The 23,640-nt window shown below is 36.0% G+C and overlaps 1 protein-coding gene across 1 annotated transcript in view; it reads right to left on the bottom strand.

Annotated features, from left to right (window-relative positions):
- Positions 1-511: 511 nt before the first annotated feature.
- The window catches only part of COL3A1 (collagen type III alpha 1 chain), a 43,453-nt gene continuing 20,324 nt past the window's right edge, over positions 512-23,640 (bottom strand). The window contains exons 12-51 of the mRNA XM_049887657.1: positions 23,270-23,314; positions 23,102-23,155; positions 22,599-22,643; positions 21,949-22,002; positions 21,230-21,328; positions 20,642-20,686; positions 20,413-20,511; positions 20,162-20,215; positions 19,931-20,038; positions 19,661-19,714; positions 18,959-19,057; positions 18,591-18,644; positions 18,354-18,452; positions 17,922-17,975; positions 17,754-17,807; positions 17,377-17,430; positions 16,748-16,801; positions 16,360-16,404; positions 15,151-15,249; positions 14,956-15,063; positions 14,448-14,501; positions 12,869-12,922; positions 12,717-12,770; positions 11,987-12,040; positions 11,212-11,319; positions 10,876-10,929; positions 10,550-10,603; positions 10,190-10,351; positions 9,965-10,072; positions 8,699-8,806; positions 8,010-8,063; positions 7,814-7,921; positions 7,100-7,153; positions 6,620-6,727; positions 6,244-6,297; positions 6,039-6,146; positions 4,870-5,164; positions 3,674-3,861; positions 3,039-3,281; positions 512-1,626 (exon numbers count right to left, since the gene is read on the bottom strand). Coding sequence (XP_049743614.1) covers positions 1,480-1,626; positions 3,039-3,281; positions 3,674-3,861; positions 4,870-5,164; positions 6,039-6,146; positions 6,244-6,297; positions 6,620-6,727; positions 7,100-7,153; positions 7,814-7,921; positions 8,010-8,063; positions 8,699-8,806; positions 9,965-10,072; positions 10,190-10,351; positions 10,550-10,603; positions 10,876-10,929; positions 11,212-11,319; positions 11,987-12,040; positions 12,717-12,770; positions 12,869-12,922; positions 14,448-14,501; positions 14,956-15,063; positions 15,151-15,249; positions 16,360-16,404; positions 16,748-16,801; positions 17,377-17,430; positions 17,754-17,807; positions 17,922-17,975; positions 18,354-18,452; positions 18,591-18,644; positions 18,959-19,057; positions 19,661-19,714; positions 19,931-20,038; positions 20,162-20,215; positions 20,413-20,511; positions 20,642-20,686; positions 21,230-21,328; positions 21,949-22,002; positions 22,599-22,643; positions 23,102-23,155; positions 23,270-23,314 — 3,546 coding nt within the window. The 3' untranslated portion in view covers positions 512-1,479. The remainder of the gene's footprint in view (positions 1,627-3,038; positions 3,282-3,673; positions 3,862-4,869; positions 5,165-6,038; positions 6,147-6,243; positions 6,298-6,619; positions 6,728-7,099; positions 7,154-7,813; positions 7,922-8,009; positions 8,064-8,698; positions 8,807-9,964; positions 10,073-10,189; positions 10,352-10,549; positions 10,604-10,875; positions 10,930-11,211; positions 11,320-11,986; positions 12,041-12,716; positions 12,771-12,868; positions 12,923-14,447; positions 14,502-14,955; positions 15,064-15,150; positions 15,250-16,359; positions 16,405-16,747; positions 16,802-17,376; positions 17,431-17,753; positions 17,808-17,921; positions 17,976-18,353; positions 18,453-18,590; positions 18,645-18,958; positions 19,058-19,660; positions 19,715-19,930; positions 20,039-20,161; positions 20,216-20,412; positions 20,512-20,641; positions 20,687-21,229; positions 21,329-21,948; positions 22,003-22,598; positions 22,644-23,101; positions 23,156-23,269; positions 23,315-23,640) is intronic.

Here is a 23,640-nt window from a genome sequence, read left to right as displayed (position 1 = left end):
AAGAGCTCAGCTGCTAACAAAAAGGTCAGCAGTTTGAGTCCACTAGCCAGTCCTTTGAAATCCTATGGGGCAGTTCTACTCTGTCCTATAGGGTAGCTATGAGTCAGAATGACTCCACAGTGCCAAACAACAACAATGGTATCAACTTGGCTTATTTTGCAAGAATGGCTTACCTCATGATAAATCACTAGTATCTTCCTCCCTGATTGCCCCTCTTTGAGGAAACCCTACCATTTTCAGGCGTTGCCCCTTTTTAACAGAATACCCTCAATTTCCAATGTGCCCCAGGGGTTCCACTAAATATGATCTAAAAATTTGCAGGATTCTCCACTGAGTGTTATCTGTGATTTGAACACGGGGTGTGTTCTCTAAAGCCATTGCATTACAAAGCTCAAGAATTAAAATTCAATATGGTTTTCAAGAAAACCGCTAGGGCAGACATGCCCTAGTGCAGACATGCTTTTGTTACAACTATGAAAAGTGACCAAAAAACCAGAGATATTTTATTATGATATTTTATTATGGGTGTCTGTAAGAAAAAAGATCAACAACCACATACAAGCTTACAAAGTCAAATTTCAACACATTCTCCATGTTATTGTGACAAAAGCAGCCCCATAATTTGTTTTGTTTTGTTGTTGTTGACTTTTACAGAAAGAAGGGAAAGAGTCCCCTGAACTGGCATGCCAATCAACGTTTCTGACAGGAGACGTGTACAGATGTTGTGCACTTATTTTGAATGCAAGTCAACAATTACGACCTAGAGTTTTCAAAGTGAAAGTACATTAGCACCATAGCATGTGTCTTTAAAGCCTTCCCAAATATTGGTAATCTTGACCAGCAATGACAGGAAAAGAGAGAAGCACCTTTAAAAGCGTTTAATACCCAAGATTAAAATAATTGTGGCTTTCAAATATTTCTTTAAATTCTTGCACTACCCTCTAACTTTTTCTCCTACCAATATTTTAGGAAATAAATCAAATTGATGAAATTCATAAGTTTTGCTAACTTATACAAATTTTTTGCTCTTCTGGGACTCAGAAGAATTCATCTGTGTTTTTGACCAGGTTGAGGTAGTTGAAACAGGGAGGTCTCTTCTAATTGCGTGTTTGACTATTCAGAAAGAATGGCTATCTTTTAATGGTGACCATAGTCACTGCTCTGCAGATGGGCTAGGATTCAAATAATATAACACAGTGTTATTGTAAGAGTGTTGAAGTTTATTTATTATAGCACCATTGAGACATTTTGAAATTGGAATTGGTAAAAAAATAAAACAAAAAGCATTTTAATTGTATTTGGTGTAACAGCAAAAAAAAAAAAAAAGTATCCTTTTTTGTCGAATTATACTTTTTCCAAAAATTTTGGAAATAAATAACTGGAATTTAGTTGGCCACTTGTACTGGTTGACAGGATTAGAACAAGAGGAACACATATGGAGTGTGAAATTTTTTGCTGGGTTTTCAGATAGAGTTTAGTTTATAAAAAGCAAACAGGGCCAATGTCCACACCAAATTCTTGATCGGGACCACCAATATCATAGGGTGCAATGTCTACAATAGGTAGTCTCACAGCCTTGCGCGTTCGATATTCGAAGATTGTTTTGCCCCATTCCCCAGTGTGTTTCTGTAAAAAGAACAGAAAAATGTAAGTGATCATTAAATTACAGTTATTTAGACAGTTTCTCTGACTGACCAAATTAAAAAAAAAATGCTGCTCTAGGGGAGTTGCCAGCTTGCCATGCCTATCTTCCATACATGTGAGGGCTGCTCCACTTCAAAGCTGCAATACTCAAAGATGATAAACCACGTTCTTAATCAAAAAGGCCTTGTGGTATATTTAAACCCAGCAGGGTAATCATCAAAGGCTAGACCATTTTTAGGAGGCTTGAATCTGGTCATTACTACCAGGTATAGAGTCAGGTTATGAAGTGGATTTTTCATTCACAATGGAATTTTCTAATATTAGAAGACAGTTTGCCCTCTTTTCATAAATAACAGAGGATAGATATGAATTTAATCCCTAAGACTAAAATTTCATTTTAATTACTCTGAAATTTTGACTTAATTTAAAATTTAAAAAGCTCAGGAGTTTTAGATGGAGTCCATACAGATTATTTGATAAAGTTTATATTATGGATTTAAATTTCAATTGCTTTCATTTCAACTGGTTTTAATCTGGAGACAGGTCCAGATGGGTGAAGGAGATGTTTATTCAATCAGAAACTATGTCAGTATGATTTCAGTAGAATGCTATTTTGAATAATCAAAATCAAAGATTAAGAACCCAGTCAAAATCAAAAGCATTAGTTATTTGTTTTCTTTGATATAATTTTCAAAAGCATATTCTCCTAACCTTTACATTACTGTTTAAAATATATTTTCTTTCAGAAATTATTTTCTTTCTTTCTTGAGCATTTAACCTTGTTAAACACATAACCCTAATTATCTTTTTCCTTTCTCCCTCCACTCTATGCCTACCATCTTTTACTCATACAAGAGGTAATTAGTAGAGATTCTTTTCTCTTGACGAATGAATTACTTTTAAAAACCACTATTGCTTGTTCACCTTTACTTATATCTCCTATATTTTCAAGTTCTCTCATGTGTGTGAACAATTTTTTTTTTTTATAAAATAGAATAAACCTTAACCCTCAGAAACTAGCAGAATTCATGAATCTGGTCTCCAAAGATATCCAGGGACTCTAGATGGTTTGGAGGGGTCTCTCGACCTTCCAAAAACTGGATGCAATTTTTGCTTACATTTGTGTGTGTTTATTTTCTCTTAAAAAAGCATTCACAGCTCTCACCAGATTCTTAAAACATTTGTAAATCATAAAAGTTTAACGTCTACTGTTCACGTTTTTGTGGTATTTAACATTCCCTACAATGAACAGTAGATTCCATATAGCTCACACCAAATGCCACTTTTGGTTCACCTCTTTTATTTTTATTTCTTCTTTTCAAAATAGTTAGCATGATTAAACTAGAAATGCTGAGCTCATTACGAACTCTGTGTATGATAATGTTGTTACTTACAGTGCAACCATCCTCCAGAACTGTGTATGTGAATTTGCTATTTCCTTCAGCTTTGAATTCGCCTTCATTTGACCCCATCAGCTTCAGGGCTTTCTTTACGTTTCCAGTGACCTGATCCATGTACGCGATGCTATTCTTGCAGTGGTATGTGATGTTCTGGGAGGCCCGGCTGGAAAGAAGTCGGAGGAATGCAAGCTGGACATCGAGTACATCTTCAGGAAGTTCAGGATTTCCATAGCTAAACTGTGATAGGGAACAAATAAAAGTGATCAAACATTTTAGTTGCAGTACATATAGGGGATTCATGTGGTATTGATATGGCCACTGTAATATAGATTGTTCTTTTACATTATATAGGAATATTTTTTATACAGATATATTTTAATTGCATGTATAACATATAAGATCATAGTAGAGAGGCTTTAAGAATTGAAAGAGAGGTGTTTGAATACAAAGTATAATTCAATAGCTTAGCTGTTCACAATAGACAAGGTATTAAAGTACAGTCACCTGAACGTGTACAGTTATACAGCTCTTACATTTATTAACTTAGCTTTTTGATGAATAAACAGAAAGAGCAAAGAAAGTCAGGTAAGTCAGGATGATGTAGTCAAAAATGGTATGTTATTTCTTACCTGAAAACCACCACCCATGGACTCTCCAAACCAAACATGTCTCTTCTCAGCACCAGAATCTGTCCACCAGTTCTTCTGTGGAACATTCGAAGGACTGGCATTTATGCATGTTTCCCCAGTTTCCATATTACAGAATACTTTGATAGCATCCAACTTGCAACCTTGGTTAGGATCAACCCAATATTCTCCTGAATAGTCACAAAAAAGGACAATGAAAATTGGTTATAAAACCCAGTAATAAAATTTGCATCATAATGATTTTGTTTGTTTACCTAGTAAAGCATTCACCAAGTTGACTGGTAATATATTTGTATATTATAGTATATCAATATACAGAAAAATTTTTAAATGAAATTGGTGAAGTAAAAACCCTACCTATAATAATTAGAAAGCACCAAAATAAAAAATAACATTTGGCCTTTGAATAACAATGGCATATTAAGCCAAGGCATTTTGAATGGTATATCGTATTTGCTTTCTTTTTTTTTAAGATGACCCACTAATGTTATTTTGCTTAATGATGTAATGTGGATGTCTAATTTAGATTTATGTTAAAAGGTCTAACCATAAGGTTTCCGTATTTGATGGTTTTCCCCTAATTTAATTTCCAGAACTGACTCTTAGAAAAGAAATTGTTCCCTGTGAAGGCATCGAAATCTTGAAATGATTTTGCCTTTCAGATAGGATTAAGCTAATATATGCAAACCTCAACACTGGTACACTATTCTATACAATCCTATGCAATATTCTGGCATTTTTTATTTAATTGTTGTTCAGTTTAGAAAAAAATTTATAACAAAAATTTAAATTGCAAATTTGTCTGCATTAAATTACATGTATCTAATCTTGGGAACAAAAAATCACGTAAGGTGTTTTACCAGTCACATAAATTTGTGGTCATTCTTCAGAGGCATACCAAACTCTGAGTTTGCATTGACATTGCTACAAGTCTGTCTTTAAATTTTTCTGTATTTGTAATATTTTAAGTCAGTTATGTTACACTTTATGTACACTTGCAAAGTTTACTTTTTCTTATAATATCAAGCAGTTTCAATTCAATTAACATCTTTTAAATATTATTTCTTCTATAAAATACTTTCCATTCACAGTAAAGATTTTTCTCTTCCTGAAATTCTTATATAAGCAGCTCTTTCTGTAATTCTGTTGCCATGAGCATGAAAGACTTCCCAACATACCACTCTGTAGTTCCGGATGACAGAATTTCAGGTCTCTGCAGTTCCGAGCAGGATTTTTACGAGAACCATCAGGGCTAATGAGGCTTTCTATTTGCCCGTTAACTGATTTGAGTGATGACATAATCTCCTCAGTGTTGATTTTGAAATCCATTGGATCATCTCCATAATATGGGGAATAACCACCAGACTTTTCACCGACAGCACCCAAGCCGACAGCACCTACACCACCACAGCATGGACCAGGAGCACCAGGAGGTCCAGGAGGGCCTGGTTGTCCTGGATGGCCGGGAGAGCCCTAGGAAGAGTGAGAATGTGCATCACTGAGGTGTCCTTTTTTGGTCTCCACAAAAGAATATCTTGTTAACCCAAGAAAATGCATTAAAAACATTGTTCTGTGAAATTATTTTATTTGGGCTTTTATGTGATCAAAGGTAATCAATTTATAATAATTACAATTCATTAGCATGAAATTTATACGTTCTACTATATAAAAACGAGCGATGTTAGACCACAAATTTTATTCTATCGTATTTTCCTTTTGTATAAATGATGTAAATAAACAACCCATGCAGCACTGTTCTAATGCTGCCATGACCCAGAGGATAATATCAGGAAGCTAGACTCTGAGCCCAGAATCTAGATTTGTACTTTGAGCTGTTCATTTAGCTTATTTGTGTTTCAACTGCCATGTGTGTAACTTGGGATGAAAGTTTTTATTCCATTTATCCCACAGGGTGAGATAGGAAGGTATTAGGGACTATAGTATCTGTAGCATAATATGAATCATGGGTTCTGTTTGAGAGGTAAAATACACTACGTAAACGCAAAGTTTTATGATTCTCACACTAGCTTTAAATGGCTTTAATGGTGAGATCAACATTGGCGTAGTTCATTTGGTTAATTGGGAACATGTTATTCTTCTATCTCATGGACCGTAACTGTTATCATTAACTAATATAAAGTTTTAAAAAACTTAATGTATATATATTTTTCTGCTTGTTGTCATAGTGCAGTGGAGAGGGTCCCAATATGGTCATTGTTCATTCTCTATATCAAATCAGGTGATTGTCCTACGTGGAATTATCTCAGTTTTAAAATACTACACAGTGTTTCTAAATACTTGAAGATGATAGCAAATTAAATCCATATATTTATAAGCAATGTCCTACCTCTGATCCTCTTTCACCTCTATTACCCCGAGGCCCTGGTGGTCCGATAGGACCTGGATGTCCACTTGTTCCATCTTTGCCAGGGGGTCCACTGGGTCCAACAGGTCCCTAGGAAATTATCATGATATTACAATGCTAGAATATCTTCCCACAGTGCGAACATATAAAGAATGTGGACATTCCAGTTTCTTTGTGCAACACTTACTCTGGGGCCTGCAGGTCCTGGACTACCAATTGCACCTTGGTGACCAGCAGGACCCTGGAAAGAAAGGAATAATGAATATGAGTAAAAATTTTTTAAAAGTTTAGGAAACTATACTTTCAAGATATGATCAAGAAACATAGGAATTATGATGAAATGTGTTTTCCTCTTTTCTTTAATCTCCCCATTGTCTTGTGCCAATTATCATTTCAAATAAGCCTTCTATTCCATATCTTATCTCCTCTAACATACTTTTAGAGGTGAAAAAATTCTACTGTTTCTACAATCTCTGTAATATACAAGCTCCATAAATCTAATTGCCTAACTTATCAGTTAAAATGCATTGATGGGAATTTTCTGACAAAATGGATGCACTTACTGGAGAACCGGGGGAACCGGGATTACCAGGGAATCCTCGATGTCCTTTGATGCCAGTAGCACCTCGTTCACCTGTTTCACCTTTATCACCACGTGGACCTTGAGCACCCTTTAGAAATATATTTTAAATTAAAGTCATACACATGTATACACATTGGAAAAATAGAATTTGTAAAAATTATTTCTATTTTATGACATTCTATTGGCTAGAAATCCCTACCAACAGATACTTGATACATGGCACAATAAACATTGCTTTTTAGTTGTTTGATTTTTGACTGATAATTGCACAGGACACCAATAATTAATATTTACGTGCTTGTTCAAAGAAATTTTTAGACCCTGAATTGCTTTCTGTATCACTGAGGGAAGTTTAAATTCTGGTCCATAGCTATGTAGTTTGTCATCCCCTTTTCCTGAACATGCCAGAAAATAAAATATTCTTGACATTTTAGGATGAATTTAAAAAACAAAAACTCACAGCAGGACCTCGAGCACCAGCAGGACCTGGAGCACCAGCAGGGCCAGCAGGGCCCTAAAATGAAAATAAATGAACAAAATGACATACTAGCATAGAAGTACTTGTTTATTGATAATTTTTTTTTAAGTTACTAATTTCATTGTGATGTAATTAATGATAGCATGCACACAATTTTTGAAAGTTAGAATTATTTTCTCCTTCACAGTCCTTTCCATGTTTATATCTTTTCCAGAGGTCTAAGCAGATGTAAAAGTCCTGTTAATTCAGCCTTGGATTTACCCAAAACCCAAAAACATCAAACCCATTGCCGTTGACTTGATTCTGACTTATAGCAACCCTATAAGACAGAGTAGAACTGCCCCATAGGATTTCCAAGGAGTGCCTGGTAGATTCGGGCTGCCACCCTGTTGGTTAGCAGCTGTAACACTTAACCACTATGCCACCAGGGTTTCCTGCATTTGCCCAGTAAATACAAAATTGGTCTGACTAATACTGTTTTAGATTTTAGTTATGAATTCTTTATTGACTATTGCCAGAAACTTCTAATATGTTCTTTGTTACCATAGTTGCTTAAGAAATAACTAGTATAAAAATTGTAAAATGAACAATCGCAGATCTTTTGGTTAATATATCTGCCATTCTATCTTCTACCTACTAAGCCCTCTATTGAGGAAAACAGACAAGTAAAGAGAGGTTGTGTTTATTAGAACTCACAGTTTCTCCTCTGTCACCACTCTTTCCAGCTGGACCAACAGGGCCAGCTGGGCCTGGATGGCCAGGAGCACCAGGGGCACCAGGAGAACCATTTTCACCACGATCACCCTGTGGGTAAGTTCATAGATCTAAAATAAGTATGAGGAGCAGTTATTGCTTTAATTCTACAAACCTATTGTACATGTGCTTGTTATACCTTGGTACCAGGAGATCCATCTCGACCTGGCAGACCATCTGATCCAGGGTTTCCCTGATTAAAAATGGGAAAAGAAATCAAACTGTTTGAAACCATGCATTCTCAACAGAGGCAATATTGTCCTGAAGGGGATAAAAATTGGTTCTTGGGGGCTGAAAATTCTTAGATATTACAAGGTATGTGGCCCTTCAAAGGGTTACAGTGCCTAAACCCATACGCAGTATGTATCTGTGGTCCTAAAATTTTGTGGAATGGAAGAAGAAGTGATCAGGAAAAAAGGTCTGAAAGGGGTTCTTAAGGGGGGAGATAGCTAATAAAATTTGAGTAACTTATCTAAGCTGATAACAGGAATCTACAATTTAAAGAAAGCTGAATCACAGAAAATGTTCAGAACGTTTTCACCAAGAAGACATTGTATAAATAGGGGCTCTCCCTATCAGCTTGTTTCCTTATTTAGCTAGAGATCATATTCTTCTGCACTAACCATCATTCATTCATTAAATATTAGTGAACAAGGACGTTTAAGGCTATTCTAAGTTGTAACAGGAAGAATATCTGTTATTAGAGAAGGAGGGAGAACTTTGGCATGTGGCAGTGTTTACTTTTAGAAATTAAGATCTGATTTGACTGTTGCTTAAAAAAAAAATTCTGTCTGGCTGGTTGGATATTTCTTGAGATCTTGGACTTACATCTCTTCCAGGTTCACCAGCTGCACCAGCCAGTCCAGGAAGACCCTGGGCTCCAGGAGGACCACGTTCTCCATTTTGACCACTAGGTCCTGGTTTCCCATTTTCACCCTGTGTACAAAGGAATAAAAAGCATTTTCTTTTAAGAAATCAGTCTGTATAGCATTACCAGATGTCTTTATTTTCCAGGAAAAAAAATCTTGTTTTCTTCAGTTTCTATTGAATTTGTCCCTAGAACTATCACTGCCATGGGAAAAAAATCTTTCGAGAAGCAAACCATACCAAGAGTATTTTCCAACTCGTCCAGTGATTTTGGACACCAAAAATCTGGGTAATTACATTATCTCATTTAGAATATATTCTAATATGGGATGTATAAATTGACATTTATAACAATAAACATTATTAGGAAAATTGACAAGCTTTCATGCCCATTAAAATTAGGTTTCATTGAAATTTGTGTCTATCTGAAGAATACACATTTACTAAGTATGTTCATATAAATTGAATGCCTTGAAATGTTAAGTTTAATTTCATTACAATTTCTGACATTTTGTTGAAACAGATGCTCAAAATGTCAAAATGGCAGCCCTAGTAAAAACAGAATTTTATTACACTTGCTAAATGGATATTTAAAATCTGAATTACTGTAATGTTATAGTATTATGAAAATTTTATTAGTGAAAGAAAATCAAGAGAGCAAAATGACTTGAGTTGATGGATAAGTGGCATCAATCAAAGGCATTTATAGCTCTATCAACTCCATTGTTATTTAGTCGATTCTAACTCGTAGCAACCCTATAAGACAGAATAGAACTTCCCCATAGGGTTTGCAATGAACAGCTGGTGGATTTGAACTGTTGACTTTTTGGCTAGCAACCTGAACCCTTAACCACTGCACCACCAGGGGCTCCTTATAGCTCTATAAGCTACCATTATTTTCCCCTTTGACACCAGTAGTCAACAAACTGAAGAATGCTCACAATTTTCCTAATAAAGGTGTTTCAGATGGCAAGATATTGTTCTGTGATATTGATTTGTCTGTTTTATATTCAAGGCTGGTCTAAGTTGTACATTGTTTTCATGTTCTGGAGCCTTTTAATAATATGTTTGCTTCTCAAAAATATGAAACTACCAATTAAAAAGGTCATCTTTTGGATAATTTACATCTATGACAGGAAAACTTGCTCATGACATACTTATTATGGTTAAGTGATCTCTGAAGGCTATCAAGGAAAACAAGAACTCAGTGAAAATGACTATACTTACCTTCGGGCCTTGTGGGCCAGGACTTCCCCTAGCACCTGGCATGCCTGGAAGTCCTGCAAGACCACGTGATCCAGTAGTCCCTGCAAGTCCAAGTGGGCCTGGAGCTCCCTGTTGTGACAAATAAGGACATCTCAGCTCTTCTTTACAGACTATATTTTTCCTCTATAGAATTTATGATTAAAAAAAAAAAGTGTTGTCAATCAATAGAGCAATAAAACTACTCACCGGGGGACCTTGGGGGCCAGGTGGTCCCTTTTCACCTGGTTGGCCAGAATCACCTTTTGGTCCAGACACCCCAGGGGTGCCAGGAGAACCATTGCTACCTGGAGGACCTGGGGGCCCATCCTTGCCTGGAGCACCACTGCTGCCAGGAGGTCCTGGGTTACCCTACAAATAATTGTTTGAAACTTGAGTACTTTATAATGAAAAGGTAAATTTGTTTTTCTTCTCCCTTTTACCTACTTTCAAATAATTTCATAAGGGCTTTATTGAAAAAACAGCTATCAATATGTAAGTTTCTTATTCTGTACACATATGAATGCTCTTTCTGGAATGTATTATAGAAAATACTTTAAAAGCACTTACACTACTACCAGGAGGACCAGGAAGACCACGAGCACCAGGGAAGCCAGCAGCACCCTGTAAAATGATATATATATTTTTTATTTTCAAAAGTTAAGTAGAACAAATGACTATCTACTAAATCTAGGTATAAGAAATATGGTAGAATCAGCATTCTGCTTGGGGTAATTTATGGTTTGTTTTCTCCCTTTTGAATTTATATATAACTCACTTATGAGTGATTATAACTTCATACCCTCTTTAGGGCTCTAGTGTCTTTAAAGCAGTTTTTATGCAGATTGATATCAATTAATGCTTTCCAATAATAGTTTAAGAGAATCAATGCTTACAGGACCACCAGGACTGCCACGTTCACCTTTGACACCTTGAGGACCAGGAGGACCCTATAAGGAATGTATAGGAAAAACAATTCTATGAAAGCAGCACAAAAAAACAAAATTTGGGACAAGCTTTAAGCCTTGGAAAAACAGTAATTTTATGAAGAGCTAAAATAACTTGAGTGAAATCATATCTAGACAGCTGGAACGAAGATTTAAAGCAGGAGTATATTATCATGAAGATTGTACTCTTGCCGCTATGGCAAGTGATCTCAGTATGAAGTATTAAATGATTGATAAACCTAAGTGCTTTCCATTAGAAGGCTTAGAGAAAGGGAGAACACTTACAGCAGGCCCAGAACCTCCAGAGGGTCCTGCGGCTCCAGGAGGGCCTCCTTCTCCTTTCTCACCAGGAGCACCTCTTTCTCCTTTAGCACCAGGCTCTCCGTTCTGTCCCTACATTCGGAAACAGCAACACCCTGTGAGCTAACACCCTTTACGACACACTTGGCTTATCATTATTTTTCTTCAGAATGTAGAATACTTCAGAATCACGGATGTTGAAATGTTATAGGAAAAAAAGGCTCTCTGAAGACATGGCAAAACAAAGTTAATCAAAATACTTCCATGTTGAAAGTAAATTTGTAATAAAGTATGGGATGTATATTATTTGTCACAGGGAGAAAGTTTCCCCAAAGTTTATACGTGTGGAAGTACACCAAAACCAAACCAGCTGCTGTCCAGTTGATTCTCAATCCTGGTGATCCCATGAGTGTCAGTGTAGAACTGTGCTCCATAGGGTCTGTGCCGGTAAATACATTTAAAAATGATACGGCTTAGAGCACATTTTAATTACATTGTCATTTTATAACTAAAAAACTTTATGGTGGTGCTTTAGACTCATTACCTAGGCATAAAGGCAGGGCAGGGGTTTTTACCTTCATCTTTTAAAGAGGAAGAATAGTGGTAAAGAAATAAAATAATCCCACAGGGAATGTGCGGCTAAGGTAGAACTAGAACTTACACTTGACTAATACTTTAGGTACTTAAAAAAAAAACATTTTTTTTAGCAAGATGGTGACTCTGGACTGTGTAACATGTATGTTTGAATGTTCACACTTACAGGAGCACCAGGGAAACCAGCAGGTCCTGGGGGCCCGTGTTCACCTCTCTCACCCTGCAGGAAAAATACCCTTATTAGTTACAGTGAGCACACATCTCATATATCATCTTATCTTTTCCTTTAGTCAGGAAATGTGCAGTGCTAACTAATATAGTTTAACTTCTGAAGACTCCCATTTGACAACAAAATGAGGAGTCGAAAACATCAAAATCATTTATTCTTTCTGCCCTCTATGATCTTAATTGCAAGAATAATAGTTTAAGAATTTTGAAATGTTTAAACAAGTTTAATTAGATACCTCCCCCAAATATCAGTATTTTAAAATATGGTAAAAGAGTTCATTGAGAAATCAATTAATTAAAATAAAATATTAACTATCTATCCTGAGTTTCAAAGCCCTGAAGGCAGAGAATTTTAAATCTAGAAGTAAACACAGGCATAGATCCTAAAGGTTGAAGAAATACTTATTAACGAATGTATATTGCTTGTACAATTTCCATGTTTCTTTTTCAGGATTTACATAGGAAAGAAGGTATGATTTAAAATTCTTTCCAGTGAATTTTAAATAAAAGAAATTTAACCTTCCCTTACATGTCACTTGGCCCCTAAAGACAGTACCCAGAACTGGGAGTTAGGGACTCTTCAGGCAGAAATACTAAGGAGAGAAACTCAGGTAGCTGTTACCAGTGTGGGTTTAAATAATATGTTGAAAATGTTTTTTAACACTTACAGGGCCACCACGAGCTCCAGGTGGTCCTGGAAGTCCAGGGGCACCACCTTCACCCTAAAAAAAAAAAAGAGAAAAAAAAAATATTGCCACCACCCTGCATCCAAAAAGTAAAAAACATTTTCTTTCCATTTGTACATACTGGTTAGCATTACCTTATCTCCATTCTGTCCAGGTGGGCCAGGGGGACCGATGGGACCAACAGGACCCTAAAGAAAATAGAAGTATATTTTTAATTGTGACTATAAAAAGCATCATTTTTCATGTTAACCAAATAGGGAGTGTAAAGACATATTGTTCATCTACTAAACTTCATAATGTGATTTGTTTCATAGCTTCAATGGTATATTCTTCACTCAGAGGATAAATAATACAGAACTTAGTAAATGTAGGAATCCACGGGGATGCCCCTATAAGACAATATGGATTCAGCAGCAATTTTTGATTCATTCATTTTTCTTTCTATTACAGAGGATGTGATGCAAGATCTTACAGTAATATCTTATAAAAATTAAAATACATTGCTTTATCCCACTGCTTGATATGTTTTTAAAATGTTTCAATTATCTAATCAAAGTACCATTACAGGAATATTTTTCAATATTAAAGTTTTCCTTATACTTCATAAATGATGTATTAGGCATCTTTTTCTTTTTTTAACTGGGATGATCTCTTATGCATCTAGCCTGTCAGGAGTATTTATGAATTTCTCTAAGGGAATTGCAGTCAATATAATATTTATAAAATGGCTTAATTATCATGTTTATTTGCTATAGTCATATCTAGAAGATATTTGCTAAAGTGAATAGAGTTGACTAAAACATGGTTTTGTTTTTAACTTTTTTATTTCGAAATGGTTATAGATTCATATTAGATTAAAAAGAAATATACAGGGAAGTCCTTTGTACCCTTCCCCCAGGTTCCCCCAATGTTTACATCTTGTACAACTATAGTACAATATCAAAATCAAGAAGTTGGCATTGGCATGATTCATAGAGTTCATTCAGATTTCACCAGTTATACATACACTCATGTGTATGTGTGTGTGAGTGTGTGTGCATAGCTCTATACAATTTAATCACCTGTGTAGCCTTACACAACCACCACTACAATCAGGATACTCAACTGTGCAATCACCACAAGTCTCCTTTGTGTCATACCTTTATAGCCAAGCCACACCATTTTCCCCCATCCTTAAACTTTAACAACCACTAACGTATCCTATATCTCTAAAATTATATACTTTCATGAATATTACATGAAGGGAATCATACATTATGTGTCCTTTTGAGATTGCCTTTTTTTTCCTCTCAGCATAATTTCTTTAATATTCATACAAGCTGTTGTATATATAAATAGCCCATTTACTCTTATTGGTAAATAGTCTTCCCTGGTATGGATATACCACAGGATTACAGTGCATTTGAAAATAAACAGTTTCTTAATGAGCAGAATTGACCATTTTGAATTTTAGTGACTCCTTATGACTTTATCCTGTAACCTTTATCATGCTTTGAGATTTTTCTACTTTTAGATCACTGTCAAACTATCAGGTAGTGAGAGATAAAAACCAGGCAATTTAACAATTTAATTTAATGTGGGTCTTTTTAGTGCCCAGGGGTGGTAAACTGTGACCTAATGTATCAAAAAAGAAAACAGCTGAGTTAATGGACTATTCCATTTAACACACAGATAAAGGCTATTTCTCTCCAATGTAAATGTGTGAATACTCACCCTTGGACCATCTTTCCCTGGAGCACCATCAACACCTGAGCTGCCAGGTTCACCCTGTCAAATAAAAGGCAATCTAATAAGATTATGTTGTTGTTTTTGATTGCTATCAAGTCAATTTCAACTCCTAGTGACCCCATGTGACAGAGTAGAACTGCCCCATAGGGTTTTTAGGCTGTAATCTTTATAGAAGCAGATCACCAGGTTTTTCTCCCCTGAAGCTGCTGGGTGGGTTTGAACTGCCAAGCCAAGAGCTTACCCATTGCTCCACCAGAACTCTAATAAGATTATAAATCTCCTCAGCTAAAATCTGCCAAGATGCGCAACTCTTTTAAAATTTTCTGTGAAATATATTAGGCATTCTGATAATCACTCTAGAATACATTTCAAATTTCACAGAGCATAAAATGATAACATTAATTTTGAGCATAGATTATTTCCCAGCAGGGTTGCTATCCTTTAACCCATAAAGTCAGTTTTATTGCACAATAATGAGAAACCAAGTCAGTACCTTGTCACCCTTTGGGCCTGGACCTCCAGGACCTCCTCTTTCACCAGGCATCCCTTGTAGACCAGGAGAACCAGAAGTACCAGGTGGCCCAGGAGGACCAGGGGCACCCTGAAATGAATGGAGAAATATTAAATCACAAGAAGGAAATGTAATGCATCTTCTAAAATTTAGATTAATTGGGTTCTGTGGAGTTACCTTTCCTCCTTCAGGACCAGGGGGTCCAGCTCCGCCTCTAACTCCTGGAGGCCCTGCCTGTCCAGGAGGTCCACGTTCACCAGGGGCACCAGAATCACCCTGTAGTAGGAAAATTTAATACCCATATTAGAAAAACCAAAGTGGTGATACAAACAAACAAACAGATAGAAAACAAAAACACCTTAAACTGTATTATTTTGATGAGGGCAATTATATTCTCAATGTTTATTTTTGAATAATTTGGAAATTTTTATAGTTATTCGCAATAAACTGTTCCGCTTAGTGGGAACTAGAAACTTGAAAGAATGAACCTAATCAAGGAAACTTTGATACCTGGTCTGTCTGAGTATGAACTATCTTTGAAGCATTTATTATTATTTTATTCATAAGAGCATGTTTTTTAATATATATTTGCAATGTGTATTTATTTCTCATTCCTATGTCTATGGGTCGACTGGGATTCAGCTGATCTAGAGTGGGCTTAGCTGGATTTGACTCCAAGTTGCAGGCTGGGTCCTGGTCTGCTCTGAAGGTCTCCCTTTCTCCTCCCCGCCCCCCCCCCTTTTTTTTTAACATCTTGTGGTTTGTGCAAAAGTTTACAGAGCAAATTAGTTTTCCATTCAAATTTATATACATTTTGTTTCGTGAAATTAGTTGCAATCCCCTCAACGTGACAGCACTCTACCACTTCCTCCCCAAGTTCCTAGTTTCCGTACTCCCATCTTTCCTGCTGCTCCCTGCCTTCTGAACTTTGTTTTGGGGCAAATGCTGCCCTTTGGTCTAGTGTGGTTGATTGTTCTGAGAAGCAAGTTTCTCAAGAGCGTTATTGTTCACTTTACAGGCCTATCGTTTGGCTGAAAGTTATCTCTGAGAGTGGGTTCAGTTCCAGGATTGAAGGGTGTATTTTTAAAGTTCTTCTACCAAAACAATTTTCTTTTATAGAATTAATATACTGGCATGATTTTCTATTTGAAATTTCAGGTCCACAGTTGATTCTGTGGTGCTTATTAATGTCACAGAATTGGATTTTCCAGATGAAGCAAATTTAATGTATTGGAAATGTCTTGAGCTTCCTTAACTGGATTCACCAAACATTTGTAATGGTGCTCTTCTAAAATGAGTATTTTGGTTTGATATAATAAGTATATATCACTAATCAAATTCTCTATACCTTGCTGAAGAAGTTAGAGACTAAATTGAAATATTTACCTTGCCTCCTGGAGTCCCAGGTGCACCAGCATCACCCTTTGGACCCTAAGAGATGGGCATTATATGATTAGGCCTATGTAAGGAGAATTCAAGTTATGAAGATATAAGTAAAATGCGCATATGACCTGTTTGCATATTGTACAATTTGTCAAATCTTGAAGGTATGTATCTTTTTTTAATGCCTTTTTATTTTTTTTATTTTATAGTAAAATTGAAACTCTATGTAATAGCTACCATTTAAATATTCTCTTTGTTTTCATAATGAATGTTTCAATACTGAATGTTAAAAGTTCAGATACCATGGCAAGAAAAAATGTAAAAGTTAATAATAAATGCTTACTATTCATTTTTATGGTTGTGGAGATTTGAATAACGACATGCAACTTACTGGTTCACCAGGTTTTCCATTTTCTCCTGGAGGACCACCAGTACCAGGCAAACCCTACAAAGAATCATATTTGTACTGCATAATCACTTAAAGAATTGCTTACAGAAAAGCTTCTTAGGTGTAAACATGTTTCTACAACTTATTTTTTAAAAATGGTTTTAGAGGTCCCTTTTTTTTTTAGTGGTAGAACATTTGTGCTACTCAGAATCCAGTGACAGAGACATGACTACCTTATCTTACAAACGTAAGTCCTTTTCACTCTATTCTTTTTGTTGCTGCATATAAAAAGGAATAAATGAGTGTGGCAAGGTGGATTTAGCTATGTGATTTTATATGTAGTGAAAACATATAGGATTATATGAGTTTAATTATTTTTTAATAACATTCATGCAATAATTCTGGAATCAACATGGAAAATATGTCCATCTATTAACGTTGCCTGCAGTTTTATTTCAAGATGAAAGACAAACCAAAAAGTTAAGCTTAAGATAAATGGTAATCTGTTAGTTTAACAACAAATTTGAACACTCAATTAACAAATAAAGATATAAGAAGGAAGTACTTAATAGTCTGGTAAAAGCAGGTGCTTAATATTCTGGGTAATATATAATTAAATAATAAGTTCTTACTTGTATTCCGGGTGGACCAGGAGGTCCTGATTCTCCTTTGTCACCAGATGCACCCTATGTGGAAAAATATAATGAGATGCTCCACTATTAAATATCCTTTCATATTTAGTCTATGTATTGCAGCAGGCCCATTGCTAAATTTAAAAAGTAATGGCATGAAGAGGGGGGAGAGTCTGGGCTTGTGGGAATGATACAAGGCAGACTTGTACAACATAAACTTTATTTAATGTTAGCATTTAGTTAACTAAATAGACACTTTCCAAAATTGTTTTGGTGAGCGATAATGATATAGTGTCAGAGATTATATAATTCCTGAAGCCTGCCCTCTGCCCTGTCTCCACCCCACATCAATCCCTGATTTACATGAGTAAACTTACCGTAGGTCCTGGGGGACCCTGAGGTCCAGTTTCACCATTCTTTCCAGCAGGACCCTAAAGTGAAACAATAGAGAATCCAAGAAAACAAAGATAAGGGAGAGAGATCATAAGTTTAGAGACTAATGCATTCATTAGAATGCAAGAAATAAGTTGATAAAAACCACATACTTGAGGTCCAGGTCCTCCAGGGCCACCTCGTTCTCCATTCTTGCCAGGAGCACCCTAAAGAAGAAGTGCCCAGTATTTACTAATTTCCCAAGAATAAATAACCAATCATATTGTTCTCTTGTATTTTTGGTCTGCCTCCTCTACACACACACATACATCTACAACTGAAAACTACTTTCTAGAGCTTGTTGTTGTTGGTTACCATCAAGTCAATTCTGACTCATGGTGATTTTCTAGAGCTAGGTATCTGTAAATGTTGCAGAATTCTGTAAAAAGTATTTTAGCCCCCTTGTCACATGGCATTTTGATTTTTATGTGTTTTTCTGTGCTTTGAGGCGGAGATCAAGTTTTGGCCATATCTACCTTCCCATATGTAAATTAAAAGGCCTTTTCCAATAATTATGTATTTAAGAAGTTAACAAAGAAACTCACATCATTTCCTTTAGGACCGGGGAAACCCATGACACCAGGCTGACCTCGGGGACCAGATGGGCCTGGAGGACCTGGTCGGCCACTTTCTCCTTGACTTCCCTAATGAGAAAAAATTACATTCATAAAGGTTCAATAAACATCTTACCAAAATATAAAAATACATATTCAGGTCTAGGCCAAAATATTTATTCCATATTTCATTGCATCAGTAAAATGAGATTCTTAAAAGGTACATACTGGAGGTCCTGGTTTCCCATCGCTGCCTGGACCTCCTGGGCTTCCAGGCACACCCTGAATTAAAGAAATCAGTCAGTCACATTGATTTAATATTATATCTTTTTTTAATAAACATATGTTTATTAAAAATTTTTTTGAGATTTTCACTTGCATGTGTAACCCCTTATTTGTACGCATTTTTTAATGTTTATTAAGTGTGTTAGTCAAATGTTTTATTTTCTGTTCTTTCTCCACCTATCCTAGCTTAAGTTTTCTTTATTTTGAGCCTTACGAAAGGTATAGTCTGATTTAGGTCATCTTTGATCCTTCTTCATTCACTTTTGTTCTTACTATATTAAAGTGTCTTTCCTACAAACAATTCACCGCACCCTCATTCCTGGACCTCCAGGTAGACCATCTCGGCCAGGTTCTCCAGGAACTCCTCTGGGGCCTGCGGGACCTGGACCACCACGTTCTCCAGAGGGACCCTAAGTGTTGAAGTGAAGAAACAGATGTTTAAAATAGCTTCATTGACCTAGACATTGACAATATTTAGATGACAACAAGAGAACTTCATTTCCCTCTGAAAGAGAGTTGGTGTGCTGCTGACACACTATGTATAAAAACCACCGTTATCTATTAGCTTATGTTGCCATATTGGAAAAATCTTAAGAGGACTATAATGAATATAATGTGTTTTGAAAAAGAAAACAATATTTAATGGGTTTACCAATATATATCTGTGCATATAAAGTCAACTGTCTTTGACGATGCTATGAAATCGTATTTGCATAGCACTTCAGAGTTTTCAAAGAACTTTCAGGAATTTTAGTTTATATACTCTTTCAATGATGTTGAGATAAATGATTCCCAATTGATGTATAAGGATTCTGAGAAACTGACTTTAGTTATAAAGCTAGGAAAGTGAATGAGCAGGGGTTGGAATTACTGTTTTACACAGTGAATTATTTTTTAAAACTCTGATGTATTTCTTTCAGAAATTAAAAGTTTTCATTCCTGAATAACTTTAGAGAAGAAAATGCTAACTTGTGGTACTAGCATTTAGGAAAGTAGAAATTAAACTTATCTACCTTTTCTCCTGGAAGGCCATTGGCACCAGCAGGTCCTCGGAATCCAGGGGCACCCTGGGAATAATGAAAGCCAAGAGTTTTAGTTCAAAGCATTAAAAGTTTTCCGTAATTCTTCAGTGGCAATATAGATATTCATATGCTATAAAATCTTTTAAAGCAATATTTGGGCTTAGGTACTCATCTTAAGGCAAATGATAGTTGGCTGAAGGTGAAGTTTATATGGATGACAGTGATTACATTTTTCTTTTAAATGCCTCCAGGAAAACATACCCTTTCTCCTGCAGTTCCTGGAAGTCCATTTGCACCAGGTTCTCCGGGAGAACCATCTTTGCCATCTTCACCTTTAGGCCCTGGGATACCTGGAGAACCAGCTTCACCCTAAGAAAGGATGCCAAAATAAAGGAATGATGACTGAATTTGGTTGCAATTTTTTTCCTGTTTACTTTCCAATTATATCAAATTTTTCTAAGAAATAACCAAATCTGGTAGTGGAATACTTACGCGTTCACCACGTGGTCCTGTGTCTCCTTTGGCACCATTCTTACCCGGTTCACCCTAAGTGAAATGAAATTTTGGCTTAAAACAGGGAGGAGAGGTTAACAAAATCATCACCAGTAACACAAGTTTCAGTTATAAAAAAGAGTGAGATCAACATAAATTCAGCAGAACAGGAGCAAAATAATTGCAATTTCTATTATTGTTGGGGAACAAATCACACATTTTAGGCAACAAAGGTAAGATAAGCAACTTACTGCACTGCCTCGAAGTCCAGGAATGCCATTAGTACCAGGTGGTCCAGGAGGACCCCGAGCTCCCAGCAGTCCTGGGGCTCCAGGAATGCCTGCAGGACCCTAAAAATAACCCAGTAACACTAACATTAACCAAACTTGTTCTTTTCTGAATGTCTAACCTAAACATCACAAATCTATCACTGGCCAAGAATCTATGTGTGGATGAGGGTGGTGTGTGGGGCCAGCTTACCATTTCACCTTTACCACCAGGACTACCATTGCTCCCAGGGGGGCCCTAGAGAAAAGAAGAATATATCAATAATAACGTAAGTAGTACATATATATTTGAGGTTGTTTATATGTTGATAAAATAAATTTACTGGTGAACGTGATGCTTTGTAGTTGATTTCTCCAACTACAGAACACCTTATAAAAATACAGGCAAAGAAAGTTATTATCTAAATAAATTAGGGATAGTATGCACTTGGTCTAAATTATCACATAATAAATTAATAGGAGAGCTTCTTGATCTTGTTTCTTCCCTTAATTATTCTGACTGGTAATTATTTCAGGACACGTTCTCCAAAGTGTTGGATAATTTATCCACCCTTCGCTTTACTCTGTGTCATATAAGCATAAAATTCATAAATTCCAGAAGAATGCAACCCTCAAAAATGACTATTTTCAGTACCAATCAAATCAGTATCACAGCTAGTAGAGTCATTGCAGAACACTAATCAATATTTTTTTCAAGAAGCAGTTTTAACTGACAGCAACATGGAAACATATGCTTGCATGAGCGTAGACCGGTCTCTCAATTGACAAATTTGCTACTTACAGGAGGACCTGGAGCACCAGCATGTCCCTGAGGTCCAGGTTCTCCTCTTTGTCCAGGGGAGCCATTTGAACCAGGAGACCCTGCAGGTCCAACTTCACCCTAAGGGATAAAACCCTAAGAGGTCAGCTTCCTTTGCCACTTCAAATCAGTAAGCCAGTTTTCTCTTCAGTCCTGTTTAAACCCATCCCCCATAGGCTGAAGCAGTATGACTATATACTGCAGCTGTAGCAAGGAGTCATTAATCACGAAGGCAGAGAAAAATGGCAAACATGTGTATGACTGTGTTATCTCTACCTCCCAGAAAGAAGAGGAAAAATAGAGAGAAGGAAATAGAAGCACTAGCAGAAAAGCTGACTACTGGGGATAATACCCACTTCAGAATCAAGAATAGGACTTTGAAGATCTATGTAAATAAAAGGTATCCTTTTGACTGGTAACAAAAATCTTTTGCAAGAAACAATTCAAAATCTTCTGTTGTCTCCAAGATATATTTTATATTCTTCTATAAAACAAAACAAACAAACAGAAAACCCCCCTGCTGTCGAGTCAATTCTGACTCATAGTGACCCTTTAGGGTAGAATACAACTTTCTCATAGGGTTTCCAAGGCTGTAAATCTTTAGGGAAACTGACTGCCACATCTTTCTCCCATGGAGCAGCCAAGTGCTTTAACCACTGCCCCACCAGGGCTCCTATTCTCCTACAGAAATACATATTTACCTTAGCACCAGGGGAACCAGGGAATCCTGAAGTTCCAGGAGGGCCAGGGGGACCCTAAAAAGTTAAATACAAATTTTAGAGCTCTTAATCAAGTAAATTAAACACTACTAATTAAGAAAACCCATAAGAAATAAAGAGAAGACCTTTATGCAGATTAATTATGCAGAATGGTATTCATTATTCATGGAAGACTATTGTTTGGACAAACAATATAGTGAAATAAAAACAGTGAAATCTAAAGTTAGAAAATCTGAATTTTCTCTGATTTCTGTTATGAATTCTGTGACTTTGTAGAGGTTACTTAGTCCTGAGATTTTGTGCTTTCATCTATAAAATGAAGATAATATTATTACCTATTTTTCAGGGCTTTTTAATTGTTATATCCAATATTGGATATTAACTAACATTGTAAGCACCACACAGATGCTAATGATTGGTCAAGTAAAGAATACCAGAGTCTAGGTTTTGTTTATGGATCAGTATCAATTGCAATTTGGTGTTTATTGACAATGTAGAGTGTCGGTTCTACAATGAAATTAATATATATATCTAAAGATAGCCACCATAGAAACTAAAATAGATATATATTCCACCATGCATAATCTCCCATTGCTCTGGAGCAAAGCAGGGTTAGATAAAAAGGTACTTACTGGTAGACCATCACTGCCTCGAGCACCATCATTGCCTCGAGCCCCCTAAAAAAGAGAAGATTGTCTCAAATATCTTCTTAATTCTGAAGGGCTTGTCACAGCTAACACTTTGACTAAAATTTTGGCTCAATTAAGTTAAAATTTCCTGAAGTGTATTAAAATCCACTTACTAATTATAGATTTTTTGAGCCAAGTTATTAAAATTCTGATCTAGACAGCAATGTATGAGGATTAGATTCTGTGTTTAAAGAAGTGAATGTGAATACGTGGCTGTAATAATATATGCAAAGTTAAAATTTTAAAAAGCCCCTAAACAAAGGTACTAATTATAAAACACATACTATTTTATCTACATTTATGGTCAAAATCTTACAGAGGTTATTTTGGGTATGATTTTATAGGAACAACATTTTCCTGCAGATTTTCACAGCCTGGAAATCTGGCTGAGATTCTTAATCTGTCTTTTTGGGTTGTAAGTGGACAACATCAGTGATGATACTCACTGCAGCTCCAGGAAGCCCAGGTCGTCCTCTTTCACCAGGAGCCCCTCTTGGACCCTGTGGAGTAAAATTAAAAGTATGGTTTTACTTTAAAGCCTATGAGAACAGTTGATCTGTGAGTAGGGATATTAATAATATAACTGACAATTATATGATAAGAAGCATAATTACCATTGGTCCAGGAGATCCATTTTCACCGGGAAGACCATTTTCACCCTAGAAACATGAACTCTGCTATTATTTTATGCAATAAAAGGTAACTTTATAGATTTTTAGACACAATATATTATGAAGAAACTGTTACAGAACTTAAGAAAAAGGTGCATTTTAACAAATCACATTTCTTTTAGCACTTAATTTTATTGATCATAAACCTCTATTTCTGCATTTTAAAAACTTGAGGACTAAACAGAAGTGATCAATAAGCCACAATGGCATGCTCAATAATTTCTAATCTAACCACTTTAATTTAACTTTACAGAAGCTTTAATGGAATACCTCGATTAGTCATCATCATCCATTTTTTAAATGCAAAGTTCAGA

The sequence above is a fragment of the Elephas maximus genome, chromosome 6 (genome assembly GCF_024166365.1).
Source record: "Elephas maximus indicus isolate mEleMax1 chromosome 6, mEleMax1 primary haplotype, whole genome shotgun sequence".
Lineage (NCBI taxonomy): Eukaryota > Metazoa > Chordata > Mammalia > Proboscidea > Elephantidae > Elephas > Elephas maximus.
Note: the sequence above shows the minus strand (reverse complement) of the source record. Positions and strands in the feature narration are given on the sequence as shown.